The 12,434-nt window shown below is 39.7% G+C and overlaps 1 protein-coding gene across 5 annotated transcripts in view; it reads right to left on the minus strand.

The window, feature by feature from the left end:
* Positions 1-12,434, minus strand: part of ccdc141 (coiled-coil domain containing 141) — a 320,905-nt gene that overhangs the window by 105,732 nt on the left and 202,739 nt on the right. For all 5 annotated transcript variants that reach the window (XM_070875793.1, XM_070875794.1, XM_070875795.1 and 2 more), the window contains exons 10-13: positions 11,170-11,289; positions 9,644-9,835; positions 8,150-8,323; positions 3,069-3,248 (exon numbers count right to left, since the gene is read on the minus strand). In XM_070875793.1, coding sequence (XP_070731894.1) covers positions 3,069-3,248; positions 8,150-8,323; positions 9,644-9,835; positions 11,170-11,289 — 666 coding nt within the window. The remainder of the gene's footprint in view (positions 1-3,068; positions 3,249-8,149; positions 8,324-9,643; positions 9,836-11,169; positions 11,290-12,434) is intronic.

Below are 12,434 nucleotides of genomic sequence, written 5' to 3' on the forward strand. Positions count from 1 at the left end.
TTACATCTTTAATAATTGATTCCAGCATTTTCCCGACCACCGATGTCAGGCTAACCAGTCTATATTTCCCTGTTTTCTCTCTCCCTCCTTTTTTAAAAAGTGGTGTTACATTAGCTACCCTCCAGTCTATAGGTACAGAGTCCATGGAATTTTGGAAAATGATCACCAATGCATCTACTATTTCTAGGGCCACATCCTTAAGTACTCTGGGTTGCAGACTATCAGGCCCTGAGGATTTATCGGCCTTCAGTCCCATCAGTTTCCCTAACACCATTTCCTGACTAATAAGGATTTCCTTAGTTCCTCCTTCCCACTGGACCCTCGGTCCACTAGTATTTTCGGAAGGTTATTCGTGAAGGTTATAGTGAAGACAGAACCAAATTATTTGTTCAAGTGGTCTGCCATTTCCTTGTTCCCCATTATGAATTCACCTGATTCTGACTGCAAGGGACCTACATTTGTCTTCACTAATCTTTTTCTCTTCATGTATCTATAGAAGCTTTTGCAGTCAGTTTTTATGTTCCCTGCAAACTTACTCTCATACTCTATTTTCCCCCTCCTAATTAAACCCTTAGTCCTCCTCTGCAGAATTCTAAATTTCTCCTCGTCCTCAGGTTTCCTGCTTTTTCAAATACTGCACCACATAAATGCTGCAGATTTCACCGCTCCATATCAGATGATTGCCAAAGGTGCTGTGGCAGTCAGACACATCAGTAGATCATGCCCCACGGAGACCATAGGACCATCTGCAATTCCAGAGAATCTAGCCAAGTGCTTGCTGCATCTAACCACTGGAAATTAAGGACTCAGTGCAATGAGCAGGCAATCAAAGCTCTGCCTTCTAGTAGCAAAAACATGAACCCCCTCTGTGGCAGAGTGCAGCATTCTCACAATACAAATGTGGCTGAAGCACATGAGAGATGTACCCTACTGAGAAAAATGTTTATCCACCACCTGGAAAAATATCAAGTAGTCTCAGGCCTATTCTTGCAGGTCCCAACTAAATCTTGGAAAGACTGAAGCCACTGTCTGCGGACCCCACCACAAACATCGTTGATGCCATCCCTCTTCCTGGCAACTGTCTGAGGCTGAACCAGACCGTTTGCAACCTTGGTGCCAATTTGACCTGAGATGAGCTTCTGACCACATATGCACTCCATCACCAAGTTCGTCTAATTCCACCTCTGTAACATCTGACCCTGCCTCAGCTAATCTGCTGCTGAAACCCTGATCCATGCTTTTGTTACCTCTAGACTTGACTATTCCAATGCTCTCCTGGCTGGCCTCTCATCATCCACCCTACATAAACTGGAGCTCATCCAAAACTCTGGTGCCCATATGTCCCGTTTACCTATCACCCCAGTGCTTGCGGACCTAATTGGCACTCAGTCCGGCAATAACTCGATTGAAAATTCTCATTTGTTTTCAAATCGTTCCATAGCCTCACTCCTCCCTACCTCTATAACCTCCTCCAGCCCTACAACCCTCCGAGATTTATAGGCTCCTCCAATTCTGGCCCCTTGCGCATTCCCGATTTTAATCACTCTACAATTGGCAGCGTGCCTTCAGCTGCCTAGGCCCTAAGCTCTGAAATTCCCTCCCTCAACCTCTCCACCTTTAAGATGTGCCTTAAAATCTACCTCTTTGATCAGGCTTTTGGTAAACTGTCGTAATATATGGTTTGGTGTGTAACTTTGTTTGATAACACTCTTGTGAAGTGCCTTGGGACATTTTAGTTAAAGATGCTATATAAAGGCAAGTTGTTATTCATTCAATACACACTCCCCCTTCTACTCCCATGGTAACCCACCCACTGAGCCTGAAGGACAATGACCCAAACAGGTGGTGGAGGCAGATTCAATCGTGGCTTTCAAAAGGGAGTTGGATAAGTACCTGAAGGAAAAGAATTGCAGGACTACAGGGAAAGGGCGAGGGAGTGGGACTAGCTGAAGTGCTCTTGCAGAGCCGGCACCAGCTCAAAGGGCCGAATGGCCTCCTGTGCTGTAACCATTCTGATTCTATGATTCCAGATATAATTCCACTGGGATTTATGCCTCTTTGCAGCCTTTCCCCACATTCCTGGGCCCAGCTGATTCCTAGAGTATACAAATAGCCTCAATGCCTAAAGGCTGCATTGATCCCAGTACAAGCACAGTCATGAAAAAAAATTGGGATGTACAGCCCCTACATGCACCAAATCAGATAAAATGTGAAATGGATTCACAAAATATGTGTGTGAATATACATTCATAACATCATCATCATCATCATAGGCAGCCCCTCGAATCGAGGATGATTTGCTTCCACGTCAAAAAGTTCACAGGTGTTTCAATGAAGGACCTAAAATTCCAGGTCCCGAACTAAATCTTGAAGGGTGGAAGATGCCTGTACGTGGATTTTTTTAACGTGCGGTGACCATTGCACACCAGCCACCACACGAGCCTGACAGAGCTAGATCTTGGTCCAGTAGCAATGATTAACCAAGATGACTGGAGACCAGCTCTGCTGCATGGATCTAGTGCGCACACATATCGCAGTGTGGGCTGGCCCGTGCTGCCCCTGGGCCCTCGCCTCTTCTGGCCCAGAACTCGCGCCTCTCCTGGGCCCCGATCACGTCCTTCTACAGTCTCTCGCCGCTCCTTCGCCCCGGCCTCACCATTCCTGCTGTACCTGCCCACGCTCCAATCACCGACCTGGATCTTGGTGACGTCCCTTTTCACTGCAATTACTCTCCTGCTCCAGCACGTGCTGCTCCCTGGAGTGGTATGTCGCCATGCTGCTCCTTCTGCTCCCCTGCTCGAAGTTCATGTCTTCTCATAAAAACACAATTAGAAAAAGACCATTTGTCCTGAGGTTTGGAGTCACTATCTTTCGATATCATTGCAGCTCAGGCCAACTCAGATCAAGTAACATATATTTTATTCAAGATACGCAATATTTTCAGAAATAGGATCTTTTCAGAAATTAATAAATGACCCAGTGACAAATCAATTGAAGAAACCTATTATTTGCAGATGAGCACAAGGTATGTAAATAATGGTTATAGTGTTTGAAAAATCATTTGTTACCTTTTTAAGTTGCTCTTTGAATTTCTTCCACTGTTTTTTGATTGATTTAATTTGGTTTAAAAGAAGTTGGCAACTTGTCCATTGGTCTGAGAGAGCCAATTTTCTCTTGTCTAGCTCATCGATCGTATTTTCAACTACACTTACTGACTTTTTCAGGTTTAAATTCAAGCTTTCATTTCTCTGAAAAATGAAGAAAAATGCTGTTTCAGCCAGAAACTATTGCATTAAGATAAATGTTTTGCAATTGTGTTTTCACACTTAATGCCTCAGTTTGCTCTCATGAGACAACAAAGCCATTATTTCATTACAAGCACCTTAACATACATCAGCTTCAGAATAGACTAAATTAATTTACTCTAATTCAAAGAAAGATATCAGAATGTTAGCAATGACCAGAACTGCAAATCATGAATCCAAGCCTTCCTGATCTAGGCCACTTCAATCACATCAAACCAACACCAAGCTTTGTTCAGTTTCTATTTGGATTTTCTAAAGATGAAATGAAAGCTTTAAAATGACCAGCTTTATCCTTATCACTCAGCTAGAGGAGAGAACAATCTTCTCCTATTATTCTTAAACCAAAATGTCTTTACTGAATTACTATCCATAGCAGTGTATATTCAATATGAAATCATATTGTGTAAAGAAAACAAATCACACTTCATTCCAATAGCTTAAGTGAACACAATGTCCCAGAATCTCACGTTTTGAGTCAGTGGGACCAATTTTTATCTTCAGGTTTAAGTTAATTCTAATTTGGTTTGCACAGCTTAATAACCCACCTGAATCTCAACTGCAAATAGCACTTTACTCTCCAGTATAAGCATATTTGCATAATTATTCACAATGTCAGGTACAAACTCAAATTGATCCAGAAATGGCCCTAGTAATAGGAGGGGACATAATGTACAAGTGAAATTTAAAGGGATGGGGCCAATAAATGTAACAATGAAGGGACAAAAATTCAGAGAGCCCCTGAAGAGCCTTAAAAGACACTTCAAACCCACCGGTAGCCTTTTTCAATGGTGAAGGAGTTGTAGATTGAGAAGTGACAAGCCAAGAAAGGGAAAGGGAGCCCTAGATACCGGCATGAGACTGCAGTCAGTTGAGAGAGCAGCCCAGCACCCACCCCCTAACCCCCGTTTAATGGCTGCTACAGTGTTGTATTAGCTGCTCGTGAGGAGAGCCACCTTCTGTGACATTCCACAGCATGATTCCATAGGTCTGCACTGCAGTATGTCTGCAAAATGTTGCAGTAGAGTTGACTGTTACTATTGACAGGCGTGTGTGAAAGTTCTGTGCTGAATGGTAGCTGTGGATGTCCTCAAGAAGATGGCACAATTTGGCATCTGCCTCTCTGCTGTCTAATACCCCAAAAAAGGCAGGCTAACACATTCATTCCCGGGCACATTTTCCAGGGGCTGCAGAATGGTAGGCGGCTGCTTGGCAGATGTGGCCAACAAGACAACATCGGTTCTTGATTACCCTGTCATGCTATATTTAATACAGTACCATGTAAATAATCGCATGATGTGATTAGGATCCTTTGGAAAAATCCTCCAGCAGAATGGTTAGTCAGGCTCATCGGGGTCTGTTTTTAGGAAGAGAAGCCTCTAACAATACAAGTATTTAACAAAAGCAAAGTATGTAGCCTCTCTCAGCAGATGTAGAGGTGCGGAGGCAGAGCACGGAGCACCAATCAGGCAAGCTGATCTGCTTGATAGTCCATCACAGATCCTTCTCTTCCTCCAAACAAGTCAACTAGGAGGATCCCTATTGCCAAACCCTCTGGTGCTATTAAAAGGGACTGGGGTCAAAAAAGCATAATAATGATAACTCGCACAAAGACTCACGCCAGCAGGAAAGGGAAATAGAAAAAAAAAACTAGAAAGACCTTTAAATGGTCGGACACACTGACATTGCAATCTTCAGATCTGAAATGCCTTTCTGCCTTCACACTCACTGAATGGCCCTGCCCAATAAGTTTCCACGAGCATGCTGCAGACTCACCATCCAGTATGCATGTAGGCTGGGAAATGTAGAGATGCTCTTCCCTGACCCTTTTTCAATAGGCAATTGAATCTCCCACCTGCTTTGGACAGGAGCTTCATATGACCACCACAGGCCTGACTGGAAGATAGGAGTGGAGCTCAAACCCAGTAGGAATCCTGATTTCCCATTCATGCCCAAATAAGAGCACTAAGTACATCAAAATCGGAGCCATGGGCCCAATATTTATGGAGAAACAGGCAGGGTGCGGGGAATGCCTAAGAACCCAGCAAAGCCGGGATTGTGGAGATCCTGCTGAATTTAATGGCAGAACTTCATTCACATTATTTTATTCCACTTCCCACCCAGCAACAGGCCAAAATGACAGCCTAACTGGCTGCCTGACAGGAAAACCAGTGACAGGAGGCCACAGCTGGGGACCCCTTTTCTATGACATTTTAATACCAGAATTTTTTTCCATGGCACTAAAATTTCAGATCATTAGTACTTGTAGTATTTGATGCACGTATACATTCATCTGGCTTGCACCTGTCCATTCACAAAACAAGTCAAATAGTTAAACCCATAAAACTGCTCCTGTTATGGCCAGAAGTATTATCTGCCTATTTCACTCAATTCAAGATCGAAAAAAATAAATAAAATGCCACAATAGCAGTGAGGAAATAAGGATACGAACAAATGCTTGGCACAAGAAACTGTCATTCAGCTCCGTAAATCTACTCCTTCCAGTGGATATGTGCAATTTGTCGTGTTATGGACCCTACCTTTTTTTTTAACTAATTCATTCATGGGATGTGGACATCGCTGGTAAGACCGGCATTTATCGCCCATCCCTAACTGCCCTTGAGAAGGTGGTGATGAGCCACCTTCTTGAATCACTGCAGTCCTTGTAGTGAAGATATTCCCAACAGTGCTGACTTTGTTGCAGCGGTTTGGTACAACTGAGTGACTTGTTTGGCCATTTCAGAGGGTAGATAAGACTCGACCACTTTGCTGTGGGTCTGGAGTCACATATAGGCCAGACTGGGTAAGGATAGCAGGCTTCCTTCCCTAAAGGACATTAGAGAACTAGTTGGGTTTTTACGACAATCCGGTAGCTTCATGGTCACCATTACTGATATTAGCTTTCTTTTTATTCCAGATTTTATTTAATTAACTGAATTTAAACTCCCCAGCTGCCATGGTGGGATTTGAATTCACGTCTCTGGATTATTGGTTCAGGTCTCTGGCGTACTAGTCTAGTAACATAACCACTATGCTACCATACCCCAGGTACCTGATTAATTGAATCTCCTGAGGAAGTCAATAACCACAAATTATTTTCCAAGAAGATAAAATTCCAAAGAAAATCAAGTCAGTTCTCTAGTATATTATTCTTACAATCCAGCTTATATTTAACTTTACCAGCTGCATCCACAGAAGACATTCCCATAGTCTCGGCAGGAGCCACAGTATTCCATAAACCATTTGTTCATCTAACTCATATGCTTAGCAATATAACCTTCACATACTGGAGGTAATTTGGACTTTGGGCAATAGTGCAAAACAGCTGATATCGAATCAGCTGCTTGTTATATATCTATCTCAATTTTCATTTCCATTCTGGGTCTAGATCAAGGTTTATTATAGTAACCTAATAAAATTAAAGTTTTGTATGGCAATTAAGAATTATCATGAAGGGCAGTGCTTTATTCAGAGGTTTTCATGCAATCTCAGTTTCTCAAATAGAAACAGTCGGATTCAAATACCAGTTGCAGAGCTGCCATGTTCCTTTCTGTTAAGTGCAGATTCACCCTACATCATTAAAAAAATGTATTTATTAGAATGAAGATAAAAAGTAATAATGTGTAATGTGGAATGTTATCTGCAGTCTAGTTGAGTCAGTTTACTGTTCTCTGTATAGTAGGCTGCCTTGCAAGACACTAAGAGGATTCCATTGCAATGATTCCAAACACATAATGAATCTGAAAATAAACTGCAGAAACATCAGTAGACAAGTACAATGTGAGAGGTTGGCAAAGATGCCAAATATAGTCAAGCATTGACATCTGATACTTTGCACTTTGGATGCCTTGTTAATTATGAAGCTGCCTTCTTTGCTCTGTCAAGTGAGCTGATGCTGTTTGTAATAGAATGAGGTAAAACAAAAGCTAGCTGTTAGCAAGTAGTCCCAAAGGAGACTATATCAAATAAATTAGTTGAGCTTTATTTTAAACATCAAAGGCAGAAAAGCTATCAATAACTAGCTTGCTAGTGGATATCGAAAAAAATCTACTTAATAGTGCTGTCAGGTCTCAGTCACACAGAGCCATTATATGAGTAAATCTTCACTGAAAACATCAAATACAATGTTAAAATTCAGCTGTTTTGTAGTCCCAAATATTAAATTAACATCTATATGTCTATATTAGAATGCTTGCATCTAGCATGCATTTATTTCCAATAAGTGTGATGCAAGTTCCTGTAATACTTTTGCCTAAGCTTTTTTTGGATTGGCAGCAACAGCAAATCAAAACTGAAGAGGTAGGGACTATGAATCAAGAGCAAGGGAAGAGGTTAGGAAACTACCAATGAGAAATGGCAAGGGGGTTAGAAAAATAACTTACCCTGAATGACCAGCTATGCAGACCAAACAATAAAAAAAGGCAACCTGGTCAAAATATTCAAAAAAATTCTAAAAAGAATTCAAACACTTTTTTCTTGAAATTCTTTGGAGCAAAATTTGTCCGAGGCTGTAGTGCAAAATGAGTAATAATGCATTAGCAGCTTGCTTACACCGTGCCTGATTTTCTTTTCCGTGGAAAATTAAATAATTAAAATTGGCCACATGACATTAAAACTACATGATATACCAACTGACGTAGGTGATACAAAACTAGGAACATAATTTGGGAATTCTGATTTGAGAATCTACAAAAATACAGGTCAGATATCTTCTATAAGGGCTACAGGGCAAGAAGAGGATCCCTAGTATAACTAAATACATTTTTGAAGCACAAATAACCTAGAATCCTATATTTGCAAAATGAACTGAGGAATTTGCAGTAAAATGATTGAATTGAAATCCTTACCATATTTACAGCACTCTTGAAGTTGAACCCCAGATCTTGGAGTGAAAGAAAGCTCTTAAGGACTGATTGCCATTTGGAATCAGCAAGTTCCAACACTGCCCTAAAATGTTCTTCATTGTCCTTTACAGATTGAGACTGGTAACAATCTTCTAAGCTTCGCATTGATGCTTCAACCTGATTCATATCAAATGTGATGCAGGATACTTTAAAAACAAGTCCACATTAGACAATTTAATCTTGAAATATTCTGATTAGTTTGATGAGGAACTAAAATATTAAACGCGGTTAAGGAATTATAAACTAAAGAATTAATTAAAACAAATACAATAACAACATTTGGACCACCTAATCATGTTTTTTAAAATACACAAATCTTTAACTTAAAAACAAGTAGTGTTTTAATCAGAATAAATAAATTGTAATACTGTGACATTGCACAAACTGCAAAGATGTCTTTAAAAATGCACAAAGTAATAAAGGCAAATAGATTAAAACTGTCAAAACTATGGTACTAGTAATAAAATGTCAATAAATATATGACCATGAAGACTGTGAGCCAGCCTGTGTTCTTCTTTACTGCTTCTCATGAGGTATATGTGCACTAAATCTCAGGAAATCATATTTTTCTTGATCTGTCATTAATCTAATGGTTATACAGCATATTTTGTGTTCATCATTAGAGGTAGCCTATTGAGTGCTCGTACAAAATGTATCATATGTGGTAAAAATTTGCACTAAATTGGTGGTCTCACTCAGTGGGTGGTGAGAGAAATGGAAATTGGGCAATTAAAGCACGTTGGGAAAAATAAAGTTAAAAATATTAAAAATATTAAGACTCATTTGAATAGTGGATAATGAGGCAATGGTGCAAACCAAAGAAAATACCTCCATTAACAGTACTCTACTCACTGAATACATGGCAAAACATGCAATGTTAGTAACTTTATTAACTGAGTATTCAAATAAGTCTGCAAAAATAAGTACTCAACTGAACATATTGTTTTTCTGCACTGTGGACATCAGTTACATGCCAACTATGATAAATGTAATACTCTGCCTCCACTTCATTTATTCAACATAATTCCTATGTTTTAAAGTTGCATATAGCCTTGTGGAAAAATATGGCTCTGTCAAAAACAGAAGTCCATTTTAAGAACTTCGCCAAAATAAGCCAACTATCTCCTAAACCATGGACTTTAGCTCAAACAATCTATTCCCTGGTGAACTTTTGTCAATTTGATCAATAAAATGTTCCTTTTGTTGCTATAAATTAGATTATATGAGTGATCCCTATAGATGTGTGCATTGTTATAAATTAATATGAATGTTTTTAATCATTTTGAAAATTGTAGTATAATATAAGATTAATATTTTGCTAATCTCAGATCTAGAAAGCATTTGTTAACTTAAATAATCAACAAATGCATTTTGAGCGCTGCACAACAATAATATTTGTTAAAACTTGGACATTTTTCAGTAAGATAAAAAAATCACCTCTTCAGCTTGTTTCAAAAAGGTTGTGTAGGATTGTAAGTGTTCAACCCGTGCATTCAGGTTCCGACACAATGCTTTCCATTCTGTATTCAGGATAATAAACTTTTCAGAAAATGTCTTTACTTCTGGGACTTCAAACATTTCTGCCTGTTTGATGATGTCTGTAATGTGTTTTAATTCATTTTCTACCTCCTAAAACAAATATATAATTGCAGTAAGATGTGTTACATTAACAAACAGAAACACAACAATGTTTTAAAGCCTACGCACACTTGAAGCTTCCTTGTACCTCCAATTATTCAACTCTGCTAAACTTTCAGCGACCTGAAACGTTAACTCTCTTCCTCGCTGCACAGATGCTGCCTGACCTGCTGAGTATTTCCAGCATTGTCCGTTTTATTTGCAGATTTCTAGCATCCACAGTATTTTGCTTTCATTTTGGTAGCAGTCTTTCCTTTTTCATAATATTTCTTTACCATATTATGCACCACCTTAGATACACCCTAACAAAGGATCAACTTCTATTTGCATAATTACATATTTATTCCTGATTGTAAAATTGCTACTTCATTTTTTAACCAAAAATATTTTTACGCAATTTTTAAAAAATGTTGATGTACTGTCAAAAATGAAACATAGTCAAAGAAAACATTTAATTAGCAATATTGTTTAGTAAAAAAAAAAATCTACTGTTTATTAAAAAAGGAAAAATAGCTGGAGATGTAACTTTTGTTCAAAGTGCTCCCTTCCAGTTGTTGGGTAAAATAAAATTCTAAAAATATTCCCCAAGATTAAAAAAGGTCAAATTTCGAAGAACAGTAGAGATCACTATTTCAGGCCTCGCAGCTGCTATGGTGACAAAGTGGCTCCATTAATATTAATGGGGGTCACAACTAAAGACTGACTTCTGATCTAATCCAGAACTGCTTGACCCCATGAAAAATGCTTACCACGTGGGCATGACATTTATATATTTGGAGCAAGTTTTCTTGGGCTCTAGATCCAGATTAGCCCCCAGTCCATTTGTGAATCATTCTCTCGCATTCAAATGACTGTAGTGACTCCAACACTGGCCTTACTGAAGCAGCCTGGCAAGAATGTGTTTTAAAGCAGAGAAAAGGAAGCTCTCAGACTCGGCACAGATTACTGAATTAGAGTCCTCCTGAACACCAAGGAACGAGTGATCTGGCCTAGCAAAGCTATGCTTTCCAGCAGAATAAACTTCCTCAATAATTTTGCTAAAAAACACACTTGAGTAGGCGTTACAAATTTGCTAAATTATCATCCTTAAATGGGGATTATACTTTCAGAAGTTGTACTGTGACCCATTTGTGACTGTGATGATCAGCAATGTGACCTGCAACAGTACTGTGGTGGGCTTCCTACCATTAGAATCTAGTTTGACATTGTGCAGTCTAGTTATTATTTCACATTAAAACACCAATATTATAAGTAGAAAAAGCAATAGCCCTCTCCCAGCATACACATGCAGTTTTACAAAATGAAGATCTGTAAATAGATATTACCTTGGATTGATCAGACAGTTCCAGATATTTGTTCAGAATGTCTTCAGATTCGGAGAGGGAGGAACCTGGCTCTAACTTACTGGAAAGCCGTGATCTACATGCCTGTAGACACCCTGAGACCTTGAGGAATTGCACATTTATAGTCAAATCTATTTTCCTCAAATCTGTACATAAAAACAACCTGAAATAGTGATTTACTTTCTGCAACATATAGTTTATTTGACATATTTAAAGAAGTCACTTCTAATGATGGGAAATGGTGAAATATGTCATACAAATATTATTTATGTTGGAATAATCTATTTGCTTCTTATAGTTCTGTTTAGCCTTTTTTGTTATTTGAAGGTAATATTTTACTTGGTTAACTGTTGTCAACATGACACAAGTTTCTGACTTCACTTATCTTATGTTTGAAGTTCATTTTCATTTGCCATCTGATTGCTCTAAAATATATATTTCTGTTCAAGCAATAGTGACAGAAAAATAATACTTTGTAGAAAATATTGGGCTAGAAGCTCCACTTTTGTGGTTCTCGCCCATTTCCAGCATGGGCGGTAAAAAAGGGTTTTCAGATCGCCGGCTTCTCACACATTCTCAAAGCACCTAGTCTCCATTTTTGAAAATTGCCGTTACTGCGAGCGATATAAAATGGGCGGTAACGTTAAATTTTTTTGACCTTCCGCCATAAAGTATGGCCGTCCTTAGCAACGGCATGGCAATGCTCGAGTCCCACGATTCAGGAGGTCAAGGGTCATCATGACATGTGCAGAAGAGGAGACAGAGAGAGAGGGAGCTCAGAGGGACTGAAGGCGTGTCTGGGTGCGGTGTGGCTGCTTTGGCAGGAAGGAGGGAGACCTTAGAGCTTCACAGCAAGTAGCCAAACAAAAATTAGCTGATACCAGCCACATATTTGCCCAAATTTGGCCTATAATGGAGAGAGAGGAGGAGGCATAACAGCAGACTGTGGAGACTGATGCTGGAGACAGCAGTGAGGTGGGAGAGGAGTACGTTGGATGGAGCAAAAGAGCCAGGAGGTTCTCGGACGAGGCAAATGCCTCTCTCTAGCAGGAGGTCGAGTCACGCTGGGTGATTTGACACAGGGAGGATGTGGCTGTCCTTAGGCATACCAGAGGATATGGACCAAGATAGCAGAGGTGGTCTCGTCGACGACCAATGAGGTTCGTGAGGGCAACCAATGCCGCAAATGATGGAACGACATTATGGGATCCGCAAGAGTAAGTATTACATTTATTTACATGGACTTA

This window comes from Pristiophorus japonicus, chromosome 3 (genome assembly GCF_044704955.1).
Source record: "Pristiophorus japonicus isolate sPriJap1 chromosome 3, sPriJap1.hap1, whole genome shotgun sequence".
Classification (NCBI taxonomy): domain Eukaryota; kingdom Metazoa; phylum Chordata; class Chondrichthyes; family Pristiophoridae; genus Pristiophorus; species Pristiophorus japonicus.